Source organism: Podarcis cretensis (genome assembly GCF_951804945.1).
Source record: "Podarcis cretensis genome assembly, chromosome: 1".
Taxonomy (NCBI): domain Eukaryota; kingdom Metazoa; phylum Chordata; class Lepidosauria; order Squamata; family Lacertidae; genus Podarcis; species Podarcis cretensis.
In genome coordinates, this window is record NC_137170.1 from 32,064,909 (window position 1) to 32,088,308 (window position 23,400).

Consider the following 23,400-nt stretch of genomic DNA (forward strand, 5'->3'; position numbering starts at 1 on the left):
AATTTCTCCACCGTATGATTGAGATATTTCACTGCCTCCAATTCCCGATAATTGAACCCATGTTCCTTTTCAAGAGTGCACCTGAAATGTATAGAAACTTTGTATGAGGTGGCAAGCCTAAGCACACTTACATAGGAGCAAGTCCAACTCAACAAAGAGGATTTACTTCCTAGTAAATTTGGGTGTTAAAATTTTATGTATGCCTATACTAGTGTGCTGAACAACAATGTGTGTTTAAACAAAGGATTATGGTAGTCCCATTTACCAGCACCTAACCCCTTCCAGCAAACCACAGTAGATTTGGACATGGATTGTGCTAAATTGAAGCCTTGCTACTTGAAAGGTTTTACAGTAAAGAGACTCCAGAGTCTTTATAGCATTCAACTTAAATGCTTTATTGACAGTGTCTTGAACAGTAAGCAAACAATGCTTAAATGTCATCCAAATTCACTTTCCACATGTCAATTACCTCAAGGTAGAAAAAATTAAAATAAAAAATTAAATATATCCATAAATAAATTAAAAACACAATAAAAACGTTTTCATGGAAAACTTATGTCAAACCATTCAGACCACTTCAACAATGTATGATCAGTTAAAGTTACAATGAACATTGATGTACAAGGAGAACTTTAGTACATGGACAACATAGCTATTTATTAATCTACTAGAAAATAAAAAGGTATCTTTTCGCAGTTAAGTTGGGTCATTGCTAAGTCATCAAAACACGATATTGCCAGGAACACAGTAGTTATTGTTAGTCAGCTGCACTAGATACGAGTTGAAGATACCCAGCACCATATTAAGAATTCCAATCATTAAACCAACAGATTAATTAGTTAATGCTAGTGAATAGTAAAGAGGAGGGAAGGGGGTCACCAACCCAGCCATGTTGAACATGCTACGAAACTACTAGTTCTCATTGATGGGGGACAAGACAGATTCCATGCGGTTTTGCTACATCTCTGGAAGAGGTATCAGGCCTGGCGTCTGGCTGCGAGGCAGCCCCTCCAGCAAAGTCATTTCCCTCCAAGTGGGCTGCCCATACCAAACCTCCGGAATGGAGGGCTTCGTCTTTCCCTAGGCCTCGGGTGGGATCTCGGAGCTCCACAGGAAGGAGAGCGCGGCTCCTTGGCGGCCTAAAGCCCCATGCAGCAGCAGCAAGGGCGGGTGGGCTCGGTCTCCGCCGTGGTGATGCCCCTAGGCCCGCAGCGACGGCTCGGGGATCCGGCGTCCCTTCTTCACAAGGCCAGCAGGGTGGGCGAGCTGAGCGAGTCGGACGACGGCTCGTTGCTGCTGCTGCCCTTCCGGTGCGCGGCGGCGCAGCTGGGGAAGGCCTCGGTCTCGGGGTACGTGAAGACGAAGGACGAGGTGTAGGTGCTGGGGCACGGCGTGCAGGTCACCACCGGGGTGCAAAGCGGCTCCAGATCCACGTGGCCCGCGGCCCCCAGGGGCTCCCAGTCCGCCGCGTAGAAGGAAGAGGAGCCGGACAGGTCCATGTCCGGCACGGAGCGGGGAGTCTCGCGGGTGGAGCGCGCGAAGAAGTCGTCGAAAGGCTCGGCTTTCAGCTCCAGGCCGCTGCTCTCCTTGACCGGCGCGGCGCGGCTGGGCTCGTGCAGCAGGGGGAGGGCGAAGGCCTCCTCCTCGGACTCGGGCGAGCTGGCCACGGGGGCTTCGGCCAGCAGATCCAGCGTGGAGGCGGCCAGCTCCTCGGAGAACTGCAGCTCTTCCGGGATCTTGCAAGCGGGGCGGTGGGCGGCCAGGATGAACTCCAGCTTCTCTTTCTCTTTCAGCAGGTTGGCGATCTCGGTCTGCAGCTCGGATTTCTCCTCCTCCAACTGGTCGGTCTCCTGGGGACACAAGCAAGGGGAGGGGCGAGTCAGCTAAAGTCTCCTCCGGGCGGGAGAGAAAGCAAAAGGACAGCGCCGGGCAGGATCGCCGGCCAGGCCGAAGATACTCACCGCTTGTAGGGTATCCGTCAGCTCCCTCCTCCGGTTGCGGCATTTAGCAGCTGCCATCTTGTTCCTTTCCCGACGGATCCTCCTCTTTTCCTCCTCTTCTGGTGTCAGCTACGGAGAGAGAACAAGCGTGGACGTCAGTATCCAGTGCTTGAGACCAGAAAGTGCGCTCCCTAACTTCGGATCACAGGAACAACTCTTGCGCTTGCATGGAGCAAACGACCCAGATACTGCTACGGATCCGAAAGGGGGGGGGGGAATCTCCACCCGCTTGCAAAACCGCCTTTATGCCCTTTGTCCTTTAAAGGGAACAGCTATCTGATGTCCCAAATGTCCACCCCGCTTAGCCAGAAATAGGCTTTGAGCTATAATAACATATTGTTGGTAAATTAGACTACAGCCCTCTCTCGTGTTCTCCCTCTTCTCCTGGTTTCTAGAGGCTTCATTGCAGCCAAAAGCTGAACACACACCTGCTCAACTTTGCCCCTCCTGCCGATGCTTTGGCCTCTGCTTCCTGTCGTCTTGACAATCCCAGCCCTGGAGTAGGCACCGGTCTGGTGAGCAGGGAGCCCGTAGGGGTGGCTTCGGTTCTGGGAAGGGGCCACTGAGGAGATCAGAGTCGGTTGCACCATCCACTGCAAGTCTGGACTTGTGGAAATAGCAGTCACGGTGGGAACGAAGTTGGCACTGGAGGCGGCTAGGTCCGTGCAGAAGTCCTGGAAAATCACAAAAGGAGACCCTGTTAGTTACCAAGTTGGGGGGAAGGGGTCAGAGAAATGCGATGCACGCTATGACAGCTCTAAGCCCCAGAGGCCGGTGCGCTATTTTGAGCTGGGCCTGCAGTCCCTGGGGCAAGATTGGCTCGGACGCTGCTGCTGCCATCATCAGACTACACATGAACAGGGGCTTGTTATAAATATCTCTGACGTCTGCGCTGACGCAAGCGCCGCTCCGGAGTCTCCTGAATGAAGCCGCGATTTATCAATGAAACCGCTTTACGCACCCGCTGCAGAACACCTCCCGGGCGAAGATCCATTCCAGCCCCCAACCCCTTCATCATTTATAGCACCAAACAGGAGCCAGATTCATCCACCACCCCCATTTCTCTTTTTCTATATGGTCAATACCGCCTTCCCTGGGCAGAGGTGCTGGAAACACACCATACAATGTAGCATATATCGAAAAGTAAAGAGAAAAGCATGCATCATATACAGGCCAGGGGAGCTCTCCCAAGCCTCAGCTATCAACATTAGGAGCTGCTCGGGTCCTGTCATTGAACCCTATAGCGACAGAGAAGCAGACATAGGCAGCTATTCTCCCAACCCGACACCCCGTGAGCCATAAGCAGCCCCCCGATTCCTCACCTGTGAGTTGACAGGCGAGCCCATGCTGGAGAAGGAGTCCGCTGGTGAGGGATAGTATGTGAGGCTGTCCCCAGCCGGAGAAGCGCTGCTGCAGCGGGAGGAAGACGCGTCGTAGTCAGCGGTGAAGCCCTGATACATCATGTCGGCTAATCTGGGGGTGTAAAAGCCCTTCAGGGTGGTATATCTTTCCCAGATAAGTATCCGAATTGAGCGAGTCCTCGGCTAAGCGAATGGGTTACTTAGAAACCCCAGCCACTTCTATGCTTCTGCCTGCTTCAGCCACACTGCTGCTGGAGTAAAGAGCGGCACCTCCGCCTTTTATTCGCTACGGTCAGGACTTGTGAATGAGACGACGTCACGGGCGAAACCAATCCTCATGGGAGGGGAGCAGCGGCGGTCACGAACGACCTCTGAGACGGCCCGAAGTGCCTGGCGCTAGCAGAATAGCTCTGAAAACAAGCTGAAGGTCGTCTCCAAAGCGTCGCGGAGATTATGAGGAAGTTTGGCGGCGGGTCTCAGCCTTTAAAAGTCAGGGAAAGGGGCTCGGTTCCCTCTCCCAAAATGGTTCGCTCTAAGCTCGGGAACCCCTGACGTAAATATCCTTATATGGCATACATCCTGTGCAAAGGGGGCGTAACTGACGGGAACGCTTCAGGGCTGAGGCCAAGGGATGGTGCGTGCCTGTGGTAGCAACGGCAGGGGGAGTGGAGAGTAAAAGCAGCAAGAGCCGCAGCAAAGGCTTCTGTATGCAGATTCTGCCCATTTACTGCTGACCAGACACTGAAGTGACAGCTTAAAGAGACAGAGATGCAATTTTGCCCATCATCTCCACAAGGAGAGTCATATAAACCTTCACGAATTCACTGATTCTATGATCTCATAAGATCAGCAGCTCTGGAATTTCTAAATTTTAGATGATTTGGCATTCACAGGAATGTCCTCTGCCCACTCCGAAATAGGGGTGATGATATGCAGCATAAAGCCAAGGTGATTAAATGGGGGATACAGAACAGATTTTTACTCACAGGTTAGTTTTTCAATTACATTGGACTACATAATTACCTTTCTGCTGTTTGGTGTTAAGTCCAAAGAGTGCAGTGATCATATGAGAATAATTATTATTTATTCTGGGCAAGGTTTGTTCTTCTGCAATGCAGTCCTCATCATATTCACACATGCAGCAGGCCTCAGTGGTCATTATTCCCACATTACTGTCTCAGAAATGAGATGAGCAGTCTTGCCCATAATGCCCTGAGCCTTCCTGTTGCCGTAAGTGAAGCCACCCACATCTCTGGGCCTGGTGAGTTCTTCTTACAAGGATTTAAAATGTTAATATTGACACTACTATCAAATCTCTATTTTATGTTTGTTCATGTTTAAGAATGTTACATTTACAACCAAACAAAGCTTTTCTAATATCAATATTACTCATCACACTACAGGAATGAAATTTGGTGAGACTGAAATCCTATACCCACTTATCAGGGAGTAAACCCCACAGAACTTAATAAGATTTACTTCTAAGTGTAAGTGCACATAACTGTTCATTATCGCCCTTTCACTTCTTATTAGGATCAAGTGAATTCAATATTGCTTTAAGGTATTCAATTAGGATCAAGTGAATTCAATATTGCTTGTTAAGTCAAGTCGCAGACGACTCCGGGGTTGCGGCGCTCATCTCGCTTTACTGACCGAGGGAGCCGGCGTTTGTCCACAGACAGCTTCCGGGTCATGTGGCCAGCATGACTAAGCTGCTTCTGGCGAACCAGAGCAGCACACGGAAACGCCATTTACCTTCCCGCCGGAGCAGTACCTATTTATCTACTTGCACTTGGATGCGCTTTTGAGCTCTTATTAATCTTTAGAACCATTGTTATAGCAAATGATATTCCCCTGAATTCAGTATTTCAAGCTGCAATCCTATGTATACTTACCCACAAGTGTCTCACTGAATTTATTGGAACTTACTTCCAAGTAAACATGCATAGGTTCAGACTGTTACACACATTAAGGACATTTTAAGGTAACTTTTCGTTGTGAAATTTTAGAAAATATTATCATGTGGACTGCAAACCCATGTATTATATAATCTGTCTTAGCCTTCCATAATTGTTATCGCTTGTTCATTTTCTTTGGAATTTGTAACATGATAGGCAGCCCTAATTAAAGGCTTTCCCATTCCAGTTCACAAAGGTTGTTCTAGTTCATGCAAGGGACGATCCTTGCCTCCACTACAAACAGTTACAAAACTTCCATTCATTTCAGTTGTGTCAGCATTTTACCTTCTAGTAATTACATGCAAAAATGCATGTGAAGAAACCAACACTGCAGTTCATGTACCATTTACTCAACACAGTACTGGAGAAACTGATTGCTCAGGGGTTTCTAGAATGGTTTTAGGTCATTATTGAGGTCATCATCTGTAGGTTAGGTACTAGGGGCTTATGAGAGGAAGGTTCATTCCAGGTGGACACCTCCTGTGGCTTGCTTGGAACCACCAGAATATATTCTAATAGGACTTATAAAGCAAATGTCTTGATGCTGAATTTCCGCAATAAGAATTTCACACTTTTCCTTGTGCTCAGAGCTCTTCACATAGATTATCACAGAGATTCTTGCATATCATTGTAAACACAATTGAGAATTATTATCCACATAATAATATTTCAATTTAAAGCCCTAAATGGCTTGGGTACAGATTGTCTGAAAGATCATCTTCACTGATATAATCCTGTCAGTATGCTAAAATCTACCACAGTCAAGATTAGTTAGGTTGCTGTATGCAAGAATGGGCCTTCTCAGTGGTGATCCCCAAACCATTCAACTTCTGTTCCCAAAGACCTTCCTCTTTACAACTGCCTTCAACTTATATGATAAACAGCTTGGATCTCCAGAGTAGATTCTCATTTGTTTGACTACATGGGCATAACCAGGATTTTTGTGGCGGAGGCAGGCTTTTGTTGGGGGGCAAACCTCAGTTAGTTAAGTATTTGTATTGATTTTTATTGATTGGGGGGCAGCTGCTGCCCCACCCCCTTGGCTACACCCATGTTTGACTATATTTTTATATTGTAATTTGTCTCTCACTCCCTTGCTCATTACTTTGTGAGAAAGTAGTCCTAGAAAGTGGCTTAATTAATGAATTAAAATAATAATATAGTGCAGAGGATCAAACATAGCCAGTGATCTAAGGCAGCCCACCAAATTCACAGCACTGCTAAGATTTGAACTAATAATCTGCATGCAGCTCATTACCCATCCTCTCAACTACTATATACTTTATTATCTCTCGCTTTAGTCTGTTTTATCAGTTAGACTCAGGCTCCCCTTGCAGGCACTGGATTTATCACAGCAGGATACCCAGATTTCCAGTTTAACCTGGAAATATCACCAGATTAACCACTAAGTGGTTCAGAAGCCCCCCCTTTTTTACTTAAACAGTTGTGTTGATAAGAGAGCAAGATTTTAAGTCACACAGAACACTCCTTCAGACTGGAGGCTACATCTCAAAGTAATCTCCGCACGACGCTTTTCTTCCCATAGTGGGGCCTCGTTTTCACTCTACATTTCTTTTAGCCGCTTCTATGCAGCAAAACCGAAGCAAATAAACTGAGGTTTATGGTATGCAACCTAAACCGCGGAGCTATTACCATGGGAACCTATATTTACTGCTCCTGCAAATAAAATTCCTGTCTCCGAGGACCCAAATGGTTTCTGCGTGCAGTCTTGGATTGGGAAGGAATACCGCACGTGCGCCCTATGTATGGAAAATATAACCTAACGTCCTTCCTGAAAAGAGAGAGCACGGAGCTATGGAATATTCTGCACGTTCTCTAGTGCCGCGATCACGAGACACTGACTTAATCCCCCGGGGGCTCTCGCTGGGAGAAGGGACTGGCTGATGCAAAAGTCTCTCTCCAGGAGAATGGTGAAAATTGCGCGCGGGGTTCCGGCTATTCCCCGTTACTGGAATGTCCCAGAAACAGAGTGCTTTGCCAGGAGGGAGGAGGGACCCGGCCGGGACTGCTGGGATGCGCCCAGCCTGCGCCTGGCGGCCGGTAGGGGCTCTTGGGAGGCTGCCAGGGAGCTGCGGTAACAGGTAGAGGAGGACTCTCTCCTTTCCCGGAGCTGGGATTTGTTATGATCCGCGCTTGTCCTCTGCAGGGAAGCCCGGAGAGCCGGCGAGGAGGGAGGGAGGGAGCGAGGCGGCAAGGCAGCCAGCCAGACCGCACTCGCCCGCCGGGGAGGAGCTGGCGTGGCCGCCGCCGCCGCAGCAGCGAGGCGAGCCGGGTGGCGCGTTGGGCACAACAAACAGAAGCTCGCTCTCTCCCCGGCGCAGTTTCTAGGCAAGGGAGGAGCTTCGCCCAGCCCGATCCTGCCGATTGAGCTCATAGGCTAGAAAGGCAGCCATGCGGGGAGGGATCTGGGCCCTGGAGGCGAGGCGGGGAAATCGGGCCAGCTGCTATTTCGAGGTGTCCCCGTCAGCGCCAGGGACAGGCAGCTAAGGCGCCTCGCCCTGGGGAGTGGAGCGATTCTTCTCCTGGGTGGGGCGAGGCAGGTCCATGGGGGCGATTTTCTGGCTCCCCGGATTACATAAATCGGCCCAGGCCCCCGAGAGATAGAAGCCCAAACTCAGGATGAAACGCGGCCCTCCTCTTGCACCAGCTAGAAATTGCTTAAGGCCTGCTGGTGTTTGTTGCCAGCTCACCCATCAAGAGCAAAATACGACAAGCTCCCGTCCCAGGTTGTTCTAGCCTAAGGACAAAGGATCCTTTTCTAAAGGAAATACAGTACAGTAGATGATTTTGTTGTTCAAATAGCTCATCGGTTAATCTTTGACCTCACGTTGTTAGTTGTTTTCTTTGAAATCATAAATGGTTTGTCACATGGCCTTTGCTCCAGACTTGGAAGGTCTGACCTTATTATTGCCATTATACAAACGGGCAACTGAGGCCAAGAGAAAGTAACTTGTCCAACATGACGAACAAGTCGTCACACAGATTCAGTTCTATAGCTTTTTCTTAAGTCCCAAGCACTAGGTAGAGCAATTCTCAGAAATGTATACCCCACACCAATCAGCATACTCCACATTTAAAACCACAATTTATGTTACGTCAAAGTATCTCTGGCGTCAAGCTGTACAGGGATGTAAAGAGACGAACAAGTCTGGAAGAATCCAGTCAGCCAGTCAGTTGAACTCTGGTCAGCAATTAAATAGGCACTCATATAACCTCCAGTCTAAAGTTGCATTGTGATGTATTTTAAGACTGCAAAAAAGCCATGTTGAAAGCAGCCTTTAAAGTAGGTCATCCTATCAACATATCAAAAATAAGGTACATGGCTGAAATATTATATCAAGCTTTGCTGAGTTATGAAAGAGATGCTCACTGGATTAATATAATATAACATAAATGTTTTGGTTTATAAAAGCCAGTTCTCAAAGTTCCATCATAATACAGTGCCAGTCTCCTGTGACCAAGAAACAGACCTGAGTATGGGGCTGAGCAGATGAGCAATAACACTTATGACAATTTTATATTTCCAGTTACATTTTCTGCAAAATACAGTGTCTTCTAAAATAAGAAACATATGGTAATTCCAATCATGTACGGTAAGCACCAGCAGACAACTCTGCAGTAACCCCTACACTACAAAACTATTTCAAAGCAGTGTGTGAACATAAATAGCTTCAGTAGACTAAATCAGAATCACCTAGGGCAGCAAAGGACAGTGAGCATGATAAGGTTAGATCCAAGCCTCGAGTGTTTAAAGAGTTGCTCACCCAGTTGGACTGTGAAGGAGAATAATTCACATTGTAAAATGACCACATTCCAGGTCTCACAGCTGTCTAGATTTTTCAGACTTTTGCCAAATGTGCTCATTGCTGGGAATAACTAACAGAAGCAACCTTCAGTTTGGACACAGAAGACAATGGTCTGAGGACAAAGCTAATTTGTAAATAAATATTTGTACAAGCCATTAAAGGACTTCTTAACTCAGTTCATCATCTTCATGTGTTTTATTGCTGCCCGCAAACTAGACCAACCCAAAGTGCATAGTAGTCAAAATAAAGCCCTAATCTACTTAATTTTATTGTTTATTGATTACATTTATGTCCCTTCTTTCCTCCAAGGAGGCTCAAGACAGCATGCGTACTTCTTCCCTTGTCCCTCTTGTTATCACAACAATCCTGTGAGCAAGGCTAGGCTAAGAGATAAGTGACTGACCCCTAGTCACCCAGTGAGCTTCAGAGCTGAGTGGAGGTTTTGTTTTGGTTTGCTTGCTTGGAAGTAATTTGGTTAAAATAGTGCAGGAAGGAAAGAAACAGTTCCACTAGAACAGGTTACTAAATTGTGCTTGTATAGTTTTGGTGGACCAGATGATCCTTGAAGACCTTTCCAGTTCTACCATTGAATGATTCTATAAATAGGAAAAGTTAAAAGGATTACACCTATCCAGTATAAATTTCTAATATCAGGAATACTTGATGTACAGTATTATGAGTTTGTAGTTTCCTCACAGCATTGCATACATTGTGAGCATCAGCTGCAGTTGTGTGACCTCAAATGACAGAGAAAGCACAGGTGATGGAGCAGGAAGAAGAAAAATCCCCTCCGTGATATATGTTGACAATGAAAACAAGGATAGAAATATGTTTACTACTGCCTAACAAGACATATTTCTCTCTCCCCCGCCATGCCCTTCCTGTGTCTCCCACAGCACCTTCACCGTTCTTGACTCTCCAGCTGCACTGTGTCCTGCTCAGACTTCAGGAAAGATGGAGAATCTACACATCTTTTTGTTTCCAGCCTCCTCTGCCCAGATGCAGGAGAAGCTCAAAAAAACAGTCCCCTTTGTAGTCTCTCCTACCCTTCTGCAAAGCTTTTAGGGGAGACAGGAGAGTGTTTGAATATGGCTGTATGCATACTATCCAAATCTGACTGGTGTTTGTATATATGAGCCTAAAGCAAGACCCCTGAGCTGCATAAAACTTCAGAGGCAGAACAATAAACCCATCATTGGTCTCTCCAAAGATGTCCTGCTCTATAACATTTTCCTACTATATCACAATAAATTCTCTGTGCAGGTGGTATTATGATCACTATCATAGCATTCACTCAAATGCTGCTCTGTGGTCTAGTTAACTTAATAAAAGTTTACTGTTAAACCTGTGAGACATACAAATTGACCAAAAAGCCCCTTAAGTATCCGAAGTCCCCCACCCTGGCCCACAAGTATTCTTCTTCCCCTTAAGAAGTTCTCAAAGGTCTACAGGTTACATCATTTGTAGCCTTGGCTGGAAGCTTGCCCATTTTGTTTAAGCAGAGAGCAAAGGAGACCTGTTATGATGTGGCAAAAATAACAATTAAAAGCAAAAGTGAAGGTGGAGTGAGTGGCTGATGCTCTCTAGGGAGGTAAACCTTTGCACACAGACTTTACAAATGCCTGCTGATGTGTACAAATGTCACTCACCAGGCAATTAAAACATTTAATGTTGTCTGCCCATCCCTGTCTACACTTTGCCAGCTAGCTTCATTCTGAAGCTGGAGCATTCATTAAGGAGGTAGGTCTCTTACTATAGCAAAACTATACTTGGCAGAGGTAGCTGTGGAGGGTGGAGAAGTTAGAGATTTGGTAAGACCAGCACAACCTTACTGCCATTTTCACTATGAAATGAGCAGAGCATTATGCGAGAATTTTACCCACTCTGCCTTTTCTAGGTTAAGGGAGACCATTAACTGCCCAAGACTTCCCCCAGTCCAAAATCTCTGCCACTTGGCACAGGAATAAGACAACATGGATTTTAAGTTACTTGGTCTGTTGCCTTATTATTTTCTCAGTTCTCAGTTCCTTCCTGTAGTGTCCTGAAACTAAATGATGCTTCAGCTCGGAATAGCCATTATTAAAGCAAATGGGTTGTACCATGTTCCAGTGACATCTTTCAGTACTTTCATAGCCTAAGGAATTAAAAGGAGTCACACATTATTTACCATTTATTTTGATACTCCAGACAAAATGTGTTCTGCCCCCTCTTCCTGTGAACTGCCAAAATAAATAAATATTAGAAGCAGTGTCTTTAAAATCTTCTAGCCAAGGACTGACATACATGTTTCTCTGATAGGAGTAATGGTACAATATTGTGTCATTTACTTGTGTTGCTAATCCACAGTAGGAAAGCAGGACGTGGGCAGTCCAATTACATATAAAAAGGCTTCCTTTTCATAACAGATGAGAAAGAAATGGAAATATGTTTGTTTGTGTGTGCATGTGTGGGTAACCGCTGCTGTTTTGCGCCAAGTCCATATTTGTGACCAGCAAGGCCTATTCTGTACGCTATGATTGTCAGATAAAACCACTTGAAACAGCCTCTCTTCTCTAATGACTTGTCCTCTTCATTGTCGTATTACAGACACCACACTACATTTCCACAGCATATGAAGACATTTGACAGCTGTCACCATCAGGAATGTGTGCACTGCTGTGGAATATCATGATGCAGAATTACAACAACTATTCATGTTAAAGTGGCTGTAGCATAAAGTTATCACAAAGAGGCTATCACAAGCAGCATATTTATGACACAGAAATCAGTCTTTAAAGATTTCATAAAATGATAGTGTGCCCAAAGCATAACATGGCTCTGCCCTTCAAAACATATCACATGCCCTCCAGCCCCCAGGGGAGATCTCAGAAAACTATCCTTCCTGTCTCCAGTACAGTAGCTTTTCATACTTTTTTTCTTGGCAACTGACCACTGTGTTTCTCAAGCCAGTGCCCGAGGTATGTTTCCACTATTTCTGTCTGTGGTCCTCCCAAATGGCAAGTGAAACAAATGACCAGGAAGCAAGAATCGGTGGGATTTTCAAATACATTAAAGCGGCAAACCTATGTACCTTTGCTCAGGTGCAAATCCCATGGAACTCAAGAGCACTGAGCATATTTGGAATCTTCCCGTGAATAAAACGCTACCCATGCTACAGGAATTGATTGGTGCTTGTAAGATAATAGTTTCCTGTTCCAAATACAGGAAACAGCAGGAGTACTGTACTTTCTAGAACCACAGTAGGAACTTGAAAACAACCCCATAAGATCAAACTGTAAACCCTAGCCCATTATTACACACAGAGGTATTCAATGTAATTTACAGCACTACGGCTGTATGATGTGACTGCATGTTCCTAATGTACTTACAGTCCATTTATTTGTAATGGACAAAGGTCATTTGAGGGCTCCACTATTTGCAAATCCATGTGTCATTCCTCACCTTCCAATCAGGAAGGTAAATGCAATGTTATTAATATTATACCAGACTTAGAAGACGGTTCTAAGTGGATCCAGTATAATAATCAAATAAGTCACATCCAAATCCTATGTCAGCTTGGTCACAGCTATCCAAGAACGAAATTTATCTTACTTTACACAAGACCTCTTATTCCCATATTATTTTAATCACAGCACTGAATTGAGTTATGACAATATTTAGCAGTTCAAAAATTAAGATGAAGCACCTCCCCAATAACCAATAACCAGTTTAAACTACTGTGCAGCTTTGAGACGTTTGCTGAGCTATTGCTTGCTTTGTTCTTTCCTGCCATAAATAGCCAACTTAAAAATTGTGACTGTTAAGATAAGGATTAGCCGCTGTTAACATTTCCTGTAGATTTGATGCTGAGGGCTGCTGTTATTTATCTAAAGCTAATATTTAACGATAAAAATGCATTATGACATGCTATCAAGCACAGTCTCTTAGTTCTTTGGTGTCTGTATTTCCGGCAAAATATAGGTCATAGTCCTCAATTCAGATGTCTCTGTTTCTTCTGTTTCAGAAATGATTCTTTTATTTTGCCACATCCAGAAATAATTATTCTGCTTCAGAATTGGAAGAGCTGTTTGCTGACACAGAACACAACTTAAAACAACTAGATGCAAACTGTCTTCAGCCCTCTTCAGTAGAGTTTGGGAGAACTGTGGCCCTCCAGACCAGACCATCAGCCCCAGTTAGCATGGACAATGGTCTGAGGTGGTGGGAGATGTAGTCTAAAAAACATCTGGAGGGCCATGGATTCCCAGTCCCTGCTCTACAGTCTTGGAAAGATGAAATCCACTTTGCTTCGCTATAAGAGAACTAATGTTTGAGTGCCAGGCATGAGTTCATGCACAACATACTGTACTGTACTTCCAGGAACATCCGTTTGCCCAGAAAGGAAGTCATAGATACATTGTTCCATTCAGCTGTCCTATGGGACACTGGAAGCTCTGAAGACTGTTTCCATCTACCACACTGAGAAGAAGACCCATTCAATACAGTAGCCTTGCATGGGATAGCTAAATTAGTGAGTTAGTCAATGTATTTCCAAAGAACCAGAAGTCTCATATTTGACAAGTTATCATTATACTTGGGGTTATTTGGGATATTATAAGCAACAGAGCCTGGTCAAGACATTTTGTTGTCTGAGACAGAACACCAAATGCACCCCACCCCACCATCAATTCCAATACCAACATGTTAATAGTTCCCCCTGCCCCCCCCCCAGGATTCAGGGTGAGAGGATGCATAGAAGGTTCATCTCCATGATGGGGCCCTGGCTCTGGAACGTTGTCCCCTCAAAGGTGTGTCTGCCTCCTGCATTGTTGGGTTTCAGATACCAATTGAAAATACTTTTATTTGCCTGGGCTACCAAGCAAAAAGCAGCATGATGTAATTACCTAGCTGCATCTACTATAGAGGATCTGCCTTCTAAGGGGCAAAATGAAATTTGTCAGTCAGTCATCTTGAACTGCCCCAACTTGCCTTTGCAAAGGCTCTAGGAACAAAAGTTGTGGGCTATATCGAGACCCACATTCTTGTCTACTCACTAAAACCACCTAATGTATGGACCTTGACGTCCTGCAGTTACTTCAAACAGACACATTAGCAACGTTACTGCAGTGAGTAAGATAGAGGGAATTCTAACAGTTCTGAAGCAAAACAACATTTGTTTATTTCTGCTTGTTCTGGCTTCAGCATTCACATTTGAAGTGATGGCTACTCCTGTCTTAAGGAAACTTTAGAGCTATTTAATATGTAGGTAAAGGTAAAAAAAGGTAAAAGACCCCTGGACGGTTAAGTCCAGTCAAAGGCAACTATGGGGTTACGTCGCTCATCTTGCTTCAGGCCAAGGGATCCGGCGTTTGTCCACAAGTTTACTGACAATCCACGCCTTTTGAGAAGGGAGTAACTATTTCACGTGCTGGGTGTTCCCGGAGATTAACTTTCAGGGAAAGCTCACACAGATCTTCAAAAACTTCCAGGTGTGTAATGAGACAAGTTAAACCTGCTGTACCACTTAACCTCCTAGACTGGCATCTAACCCAGTGATGGCAACACCAGTCTACTGTACTACTTGCAATCTTACCTGTTTGGTTTTGGTTTTTTGTATGGGAATACTGTATCCTTTTCCCGTGGCAATAAAAGGTGGTGGGAAGAAGAGAAATTTTTAGCAGAAACAGGTATTGAAAAGTTTATAGTTATCTTTTCTTCCCAGCCAGTTGTCCATTTCTGATTTCCTTTGCAGCAGCAAGACAAAGAATAATAATTGCCTATCACATGCCTGTTTTCTGCCAACAGCTTTTCAGGCTCCTTGAGCAGGTTTCTTCACTTTGAGTGTCTTTCCAAACAGGTCCAGTACAGTGACCCTCACAAGTTGGGAAAGACAGATGTGTGTCAGAAACTTGATAGCCTTCCCCACCAGCATAATAATATTACAAAAGGGTTCTTCTCTCTGTACATAAGGGTGTGTCCTCAGTGTTTCATCACTTTTTCTTTTCTAACGTCATGAGATGGGTGTTCAAGCACAGAAATACTGCTATAAGCCATTCTACTAAAAAAACAAAAAACAAAATGAAGAAGAGTCTTCTGGAACCTTAAAGACTTGCCAGTTTTGTTTTTGCATTATCTTTCATTCACTCCAGTCTATGAAAACATGTGCCGTAAAACAACTAATTAGTCTTTAAGGTGCCCAAAGATGATTTGTTGGTTTTGCCATAACAGATTAACATGGCTAACCTTATAGAAACTGGTTTTGTTTCACTAGGAAGCAGTGTTATCCCTCATTATGAAATCTCATTTCCCCAAATGCAGCCTGCAGCTGAGTTCAACCTATGGTGTGGATCTGCATATACTTTGCTGTAAGAATGTAGGATGAACCTGCTGGATTAGGCCAATGGCCTGTCCAGTTTGCATCTGATCAGACGCCTGCAGAAAGCCTACATGCTGGAAATGAGTACAACAGCATTCTGCCCACCTGCAGTTCCCACCAATTGGTATTCAGAGGCATAACGTCTCTAAACAATACATTTAAATGTCTTCTTATAAAAATCATAGCATTATGGAGTTGGAAGGGATTCTGAGGGACAGCTAGTCCGACCCCCTGAAATGCAGGAATCTCCACATGTGGTTTCCCTTCCAACTTGAAACCGTAACAGACCCTGCTAAGCTTTGAAAATGTGCTATCATAATGATGATGTATAACTTGTGGCTACAGCTTGATATATGCCTATAAATCCTGTGTCTTTAGAAGAACAAGTCAACTGTAGGATTATTTCTAAGTAGTACCAAGTCTGATGTCCCTCTCTAGAGGTCAGGTTTTGGAAATATGAGCAATGGGGGAATAAAAAAAAGAGACAGAACGGTGCGCCATGTTTGAATCCTCAGAAACATAATAACATTTATTAAAGTTGGATATGGTATTGCACTTTCATAGATAACACTATCAAAGACATATTACAAGATACACAAGCCAAAAGTGTAGCTAATTTCTGCATAGCATCTGCACGTGTGCTAAATTCACAAATGGAGAGTAATGAGCCAGCAACGGAAGTGCTACTTGAAGAAAACCTGTCTTGATCTTGCACAACACCTGAGTAATATTTATTTGTCTGGAAAGATCGTCAATCAAATACAGGTAAGTGCCCATCCCTGGGCCAAGCAGGAAGCAGATATGCTACCCACGAATGGTGCTCCACCCGCACAGCAGCAAGGAACCAGACATGCAATAAAACTGACCTACCCTTTGAAAGCGGCATTTGTGCTACTGGGATAAAGTATTGTTTACCTATAGTACCTGTCATAGTTCAAAATTATTAGTGTTTTTGGACAGAGGAAATAACAATGTACAGCTGCTCCTTAAAAGTGCAGGGAAGCACTGGGCAGCACAGGTGGGTGGGAACGAGTGAAGAGAAACACAGCAAGGGTTCAGCATGAAAAAGATATGGTCAAGTTAAGAGCATAAAATGATCTCTTCCTTGGGGTAATGAATACACATTAATGCAAATGTTTGTTTATTATTGATTTACAAAAGTATTTATATAAAGCCCTCTTGCAAAACCTCAAGGTGGTGTACAAGAACATAAAAACATTCAAAACCAATACAGAACAATAATTAAAATGAATGGCTACTCAAGCAATATTTTAAACTGCATAGGTCCGCATATGTGTTGAGGAATGAATAGATACACACAGAATGTCATGCAAGACTTTCAGGCGTGTAGCCAGCCATAAACATGTACACAAATAAGTGATGCAGATGTTCATGTGTATACACCCTCTTCAGACACATAAACAAAATATGTTAAACGTAATGTATAGATGTTACCATATTAAAAGAAATGCACCATTCCCCCACAGACAATTAGCATAAAACCCACATGTAGGTTGCTACATCTGAGGATATCACCCACTTCCTTGTTCACAGTATACATACAAAATCATCAAACATGACAATCTAGTTGCAGGTTTGGTGCTAATTCTTAAAGATCCATAATGCCTCAACACACAGGTGTTGTACAAGAGGCAGTTATACATTTGTTCCGCATTTTATGGCACTGATAAAAATTAATGACCAAAACTGGGGTGGGGGGTGGGGGTGGAGAGAATAAAATTGATATCCCATAGAGAAGTCGTAGAAGTTTGAGGAATCCTAAAGGTATGCAATACTTGATAGTGCATAAACACGTGTCCATGGTACCAGAACGATACACACGACCTCAAGAGGCAAATGAGGTCTGTTTCTCCCCATATGTAAACAGCTTTCCCCCAACAGTCCAGAGACTCCGTGCGAACGCTTCTATCCTCCTCCTCCCGTCCCCGTCTAACCCCCGTTGCAGGTTCAGGGCCAGGTAGGCCCACCTGTTCAGGCCTGAGCAAAGCGCCCCGCCAATCCCAGAACTCCTCTCCTGCGCATCAGCCAATCCCGTCCCTGTTGCCGAGCTTTGGCTGGCTAACTGACGTTGCTCTGGCGACGGCAAGAACGTTGGGCGCTCACAAAACACACCGACGTCAGCGCGTAGTAACCACGGAAACGAGCTCCGCAACGTCATCGCTCTTTCTCCCTTCCCCTTCAGAAATCGTTAGCCACGCAGGCGGCGGCGTCACCCGCTGAGGGGAGGAGGAGGAGGAGGAGGAGGCTCCCGGTTGTCATAGCAGCTCAGGGAGGTGGGGCTCCGTTGCCAAAGCAGCAGGGAAGGTAGGGCTCGGTTGCCATGGCAGCCGGAAGGTCTGTTTTGTTTTGGGGTGGAGCTGTAATTAGAAAGCGAGGGCTGAGGGCGGCGAGGTGCCGGCGGCCCCACAGCGAGAGACCGAGAGGGAAGCTGGTTTGTTTTGATTTCTGAGATCCCGGGGGCTTTGGTGTCTCGAAGTGACGCTCCGGGAGCGACTGGTGGGGGTGGGGCGGTTTGAAATCGGGATTCCCTCTTATAATAATTAATAATAATTTATTATTTATACCCCGCTCATCTGGCTGAGTTTCCCCAGCCACTCTGGGTGGCTCCCAATCGAGTGTCAAAAACAATACAGCGTGTGTCCGCCTCACAATATTCGGAGATCTGGACCAGAGGTCGATCCCGGCAAACGTTCGTTGTGGGGACGGACAAGGGGGTGGATCCTGTCGTGTCTGCCTCAAGCGGCGAAACGTGAGGAAGCGCACTCGCGCTGTCTGCCGCGCACGCACCAAAAGGGAAACCCAAGTCTGACGCACCGATCAACAACAACCCCCGCGGCTCTCGACTCAAGTCTTTTCTGCTCTTTCTTACGTAACGCAAGCCGTGATCCCTGCATCCCCCCAAAAAAAATAATAATTCAGCGTTGTCCTCGTGCCTTTAATAAAAAGATAAAGCAAATCGTATCTTAAAAAATAAGAGAGAAATAAAGCCGGCTTGAGCATGTGCCCCAACTGACAAAATAATTAGTAGTCATGTTGATTATTATTATTTTTTAAATGTTGTTTAGGTTCAGATGTTGGTGGATATCCAGCAGTCAGGTATGATGGGAGCTGGAGTCCAACAATATCTCACTGCAATGGTAGCTTATCTGATATTTCTGTTATATTCCATTTAATATATTTTGTCAATGTGTATGAGGAGGGTGTATACAAATGTTAACATCTGCATTGCTTTGCTTGAATACATAGCCATGGGTCAGCTCATCTCATCTTAGTTCTGAATTGAACCAGCAGTTTAAAGTGTTATCAAAGAATACTGGGTCTGGGTATGGGGGAGAGACACTGTCCAAGTGTTTTATATTCTATATTCTCACACGGCTGCTTTGGAATTGTGTTATGGCAAATCCATGAGCCAAGGTAGTTTTGTTTTTAACAGACTCAAGAATTGCTTTAAAATTTACTCACTATATGGCCTTGGAGCGTACATAGCTGTTTTACACACACCCTGCTGAAAATTCCTGGTTAAATCAATGGTTCAGAGTCAATGTATTATTCTATAAATTACAAACTCAGTTTCAGCAATCAGCAATTCAGCAACAGAGAGTAAGAGGTTAAAGCAGTCAATTTCTGAGCATGTTTCAATGGCAGCAGCCAGTATGGTGTGTCTATTGACATATTCAGCACAATTAAAAAGCAGTATTAAATTATTATTTGTAGCAAAGCGCTCTTTGTTACTTTGCCATATTTATATCGCTAAGATATACCTATCCATCAATTCTGCTGCCTGCCTGTTTAAGAAATACCAATCAGTCAAAGCTGGACCTATGAAAAATTATCACACTACCCACTTGGTATGTATAATGTTTTGGTTTTCTAATGGCCTTTGTCTAATCAACATTGCAGAGCACAGTAGTTAAAATCCCAGTGAACATTTTTATTTGCTGTGATTATATCTGTAAACTCCACAATAATTGTGTTAGCTTCAGCACTCCAGTCCTTACAGTTATGGTAATCTTGAAATCTGAGGTTTGCTTCAAATAAGCTTCTAGCCCTCATGAGTGTGCAGAAATGCTTCGGAATTAGACCCTGGAAAAAAGATTATATAGCAGGTGGCAAATAATATGAGTGTATATTCATTATTTCTACAATATCATTCCTTTTTAACTCAGAACTTTGGATTTTAAAGGGCTGACTCATGATGATATTTGAATTAGAGTTAAATTTACTAGTCTGATTACGGAAGACCCACCTACAAGTAATTCCCAGGAATACTAGGATCGCGTTTCCAAATGCTGTTGTATATATACTTAGACATTTATGACAATTGATAAACTAGTGACTGAATACTGTCTGTTGGGAAGGGAGATAACTTATCAGTTTTGAAGTACAGGCATCTGGGCACTGGCCCAGTTTTGGTAATTCTCTGCACCATATGCCTGCTTGAACTGTCAAATGCCACTGCATTCTCTCAGATTGCAGTTGTAATTGTTGCTTTAAGTTTTTCTTTATCTCTATATCCTCTGCTTGCTAAAAGACTGCAGGGTCAGTTCAGACTTGTTCTTGCACCACACCTATCTGCTAATAAGTAGTATAGTACTTACATATGGGGATTCCCTCACCCTGAACCTGGGGTGGGGTGGGAATTAACAGCAATTTCTCACGGCAATCTATGAACTCCCTTTCATCATAATGAATATGTTACAAAACTATAGTCTGTAAGATGCATGTCCTCAGGAGAGTGACGTAGAAGGTTAGGCAGCAATTCTGAAATAGTGATAAGTTGCTGTAAAAAAGAGGAAGTGATTGTTGACATAGGGAAATACAATCTTGAACACTAGCTTGGGGTGTGTGTGAACTCTGCTGAACTCCATTGTACGTACTTCTAAGCAAACATGGGTAGGATCAGTCTGCACTTTTAATCGAATGCGGGTCTGAACATCTGACATTAGTCCCTCTCTTATGCAAAGGGTAGAAATTACTGATTGATTGTCCTATCTTATTCAGGACAAGTCTAGGCTTGTTACCTTACTCTGCAGTTCTCTTTCCTCCATTGGCAATGCAAATGCTCCTTAATAAATAAATAAATATTTCTCTCAGCTATCACTTCCATCCTTTTTGAAGAAGGTTGCCAGAAATATTTTAGGGACTGTATTCTGTGTATAGTTTAAATCCAGAAGTACAGGCACACAATTGTGCATTCTGAGCAGAATTTGAGAAGTATCCAGCCTTAGAAAAAGGAATCACCTATTAAATGTTCCATAATATTAGATATGCACCTAAACACATTATAGCCGGTTTATTTCTTTGGACCCGCAGCTTGCCCTATCCTAAAGTTTTTGGGAAGGTAGCAATACTTAAAAACAAAAGCCATTAGCAGAATACAGACAGCTGGGTAAAATCTCGTCTCTTATCCTAATGTAGTATGATATCATATACTATCCCACCAACTTCTACTCATCGTTTCTCGCTGAGTAGAACCCATTCATCTCTCCCTGCTGAGGTGTCACTTTTCTTTTTATTACTGCTCCCTGCTGTTGTGCTTTTAATCTGCAGATATTAACAGGTGGTAACACTTAGGTCAATGCTGTTAAAAACTTTACCAGCCGATGTCTGTAAATTTCTGCTAAAGTCATGAAAGTAGGCCAGGCTGATTTGTTTCCAGTCAAATGTCTTCTCTTACATGTTTTTGTTCTGTTCTAGATTACAGATTATTAGCTATAGTGTTTATTAGCTAACCCTAGCTTCATATGAAATTCCAAGCTCCTAGAGTTTCAAGTGTTTGTTTTCAGACTTTAAATCTCTTCTCACAGAGGGTTCCCATAAGCAAATATGTGACAGTCATTTATTTATGCAGTATACTATATATTGTCCAACATCCCCAGTCATCTAGTTTGTTAATCTTGTTCATCAGTGGATTTAAGCGTGTACTGGAGCAGACAGTGAATTACTCATATGACATCACTATTATCTTCTTGCGTAATTCCTAATCTTTTCCCAGACTTACTAAATATCTGGTGTTTTGCTGGTTCAGTCAGGTAGAAACAATCAGTGGTGGTAAAAATAAATATTTCTCATTTGGTGTATGATACAATTGATCTTACAGCAATGAACTCATGATGTACCTAGGTCCTAGGCTTTCAGAGATGGTATGTGGACTTGGAAATACAAAAGTAGCCATGCTGGCCCTACCATTAGACAAAGTGAGGAGGCTGTCTTAGGCAGAAGGTGTTCAAGGGCAGGGAGCAGCAATGGAAGATAGGCTCTCCATTTCCCTTTAACTTAACCTGTTGTCCTTTGGTGCTGTGGAGGATGCTGTCCTATTGCTAGTGCTGAAGTATGAATGAACTGCTGGTCTCCACTGGCTTCTGTATGTGGAGGGGGAAGGGAGGAGGCGCCACCTTTCCTTTGCTTCAGGCAGCAAAAAGTCTTGGGTTGGTCCTGACAATTTTTAAAAATGTATTTTAATCCATTGATTTTTCTCTTTAAGTCACATCTGCAATTGATTTCCCCTCAGTCAGTGATGAGTGTAAGAAATAAGGTTTAACCATAGATTGAACTAACAAGCCACCATTCGTTTTGCATGTTTCCTTTAGAGATAACTGCTGTGTTGATGTGCTGTGTGGTGTTTCCTTCTTTCCCACCTGTATGTAGATTTTATAGGTTTTATTTTTTGTTCATTGTTGTGATTCTTCATTTCTTTTGCACTCTTGAGATAATTGGTTTTCTGGATGAATATTATCATATGGCTCTGATACTCTGTAAAATGCATTCTGTATTACCTTGTGGTATTAATAATATGCATTCCCTTTCTTTCTTATTTATAAATACGGTGGCTGCCCCTTGCAGACTATCTCTTCCTCAGAAGCACCACATACTTTAGTAAAACATACCTTAATTAGATGGTTTGAGGGTAGCAGTCAGCGTTTAATTATCACATTATTCAGTAGCATTATATGATGGCCCTTGTGAGCAAGCTCCCTTTTGTGAAGTAAGTACATCCAGTTTAGGTATCAACCACTTTCCATTCATGCACTCCCATTTTTATGCATGTGGAAGTTTAGTAAGTGACATGTTTTGATGCTCTAGCAAATAGCATTTCAGAATTTTACAGAGGTTAACCAGAAAAAGAACATTTATGAATATGACTTTTGTTCCACATTGTAAAAGAAAGCTGTTGTGTACTGAAGTTCTCACCCTGGGCCAGCAGGGGGATACTGTAGATAGTTATGCAAATGAAGGATTGAAAGTGACGTTCAGTGATTGGATGGATACTGTAGATAGTTATGCAAATGAAGGATCGAAAGTGACGTTCAGTGATTGGATGGATACTGTAGATAGTTATGCAAATGAAGGATCGAAAGTGATGTTCAGTGATTGGATAGTTTTAGAAAGTTGTTACAGTAACATGGTACTGGAGCTCTATATAAGCAGGCTGACTGAGCCCTTCAGTTCAGTTCTGTTCTGGCCTCTGAATAAACAAGAGCTGTTTGAAGAATCGCTGTGTCGTCGGATTTGTTCACCCACAACTTGACAAAAGCCTTGATGAAAGTGATAATCTACCGGTATATAGCTGTTTCTTCTAGAAGGGTTTAAAAGTTGTACTCTGTGCAACTTTTAATTTAATTTAATTGTGTCAGATTGATGGTCAATCACTGTGCACCCCTTCTCCCACTGCACACGGCTATCTTGGGGATGTAAGAAATGAATGGTATGTTGTGGCATGGCATACGGAGCCATATTATGCTATGCTGATAATAAGAAGAACAACGAATGTCCTGTTATACACATTCAGTCCTTTACTTGATTATTAGCAGATTGATATCACAGTGGAGAAACATCATAAATGTAGATTGACAAGTAAGTGGTGGTGTTCAACATGTG

General features: G+C 43.7%; 1 protein-coding gene and 2 long non-coding RNA genes across 3 annotated transcripts; 2 read left to right on the forward strand and 1 right to left on the reverse strand.

Moving 5' to 3' along the window:
• Window positions 1-370: 370 nt before the first annotated feature.
• FOS (Fos proto-oncogene, AP-1 transcription factor subunit) lies at window positions 371-3,635 on the reverse strand. The gene is made up of 4 exons (XM_079970696.1): window positions 3,323-3,635; window positions 2,429-2,674; window positions 1,962-2,069; window positions 371-1,850 (listed from the first exon to the last, which is right to left on the reverse strand). Exons 1-4 carry the CDS (start codon window positions 3,461-3,463, stop codon window positions 1,242-1,244), a joined length of 1,104 nt encoding a protein of 367 aa, XP_079826822.1. The 5' UTR covers window positions 3,464-3,635; the 3' UTR covers window positions 371-1,241.
• Window positions 3,636-7,259: 3,624 nt separating this feature from the next.
• LOC307213626 lies at window positions 7,260-10,355 on the forward strand. The gene is made up of 2 exons (XR_013837600.1): window positions 7,260-7,421; window positions 10,043-10,355. It is a non-coding gene; the product is annotated as an uncharacterized lncRNA (long non-coding RNA).
• A 5,669-nt stretch (window positions 10,356-16,024) lies between these two features.
• LOC307214322 lies at window positions 16,025-23,014 on the forward strand. The gene is made up of 2 exons (XR_013837910.1): window positions 16,025-22,822; window positions 22,881-23,014. It is a non-coding gene; the product is annotated as an uncharacterized lncRNA (long non-coding RNA).
• Window positions 23,015-23,400: the final 386 nt, after the last annotated feature.

Excerpts from the sequence above, each read along its gene's own strand:
- FOS (XM_079970696.1), bottom strand. The coding sequence starts at position 3,463 with ATGATGTATCAGGGCTTCACCGCTGACTACGACGCGTCTTCCTCCCGC. Across the intron at positions 2,675-3,322 it reads GCTCGCCTGTCAACTCACAG|GACTTCTGCACGGACCTAGC; the intron begins GTGAGGAATCGG and ends GTGATTTTCCAG. Across the intron at positions 2,070-2,428 it reads GGAGGGGCAAAGTTGAGCAG|CTGACACCAGAAGAGGAGGA; the intron begins GTGTGTGTTCAG and ends CTCTCTCCGTAG.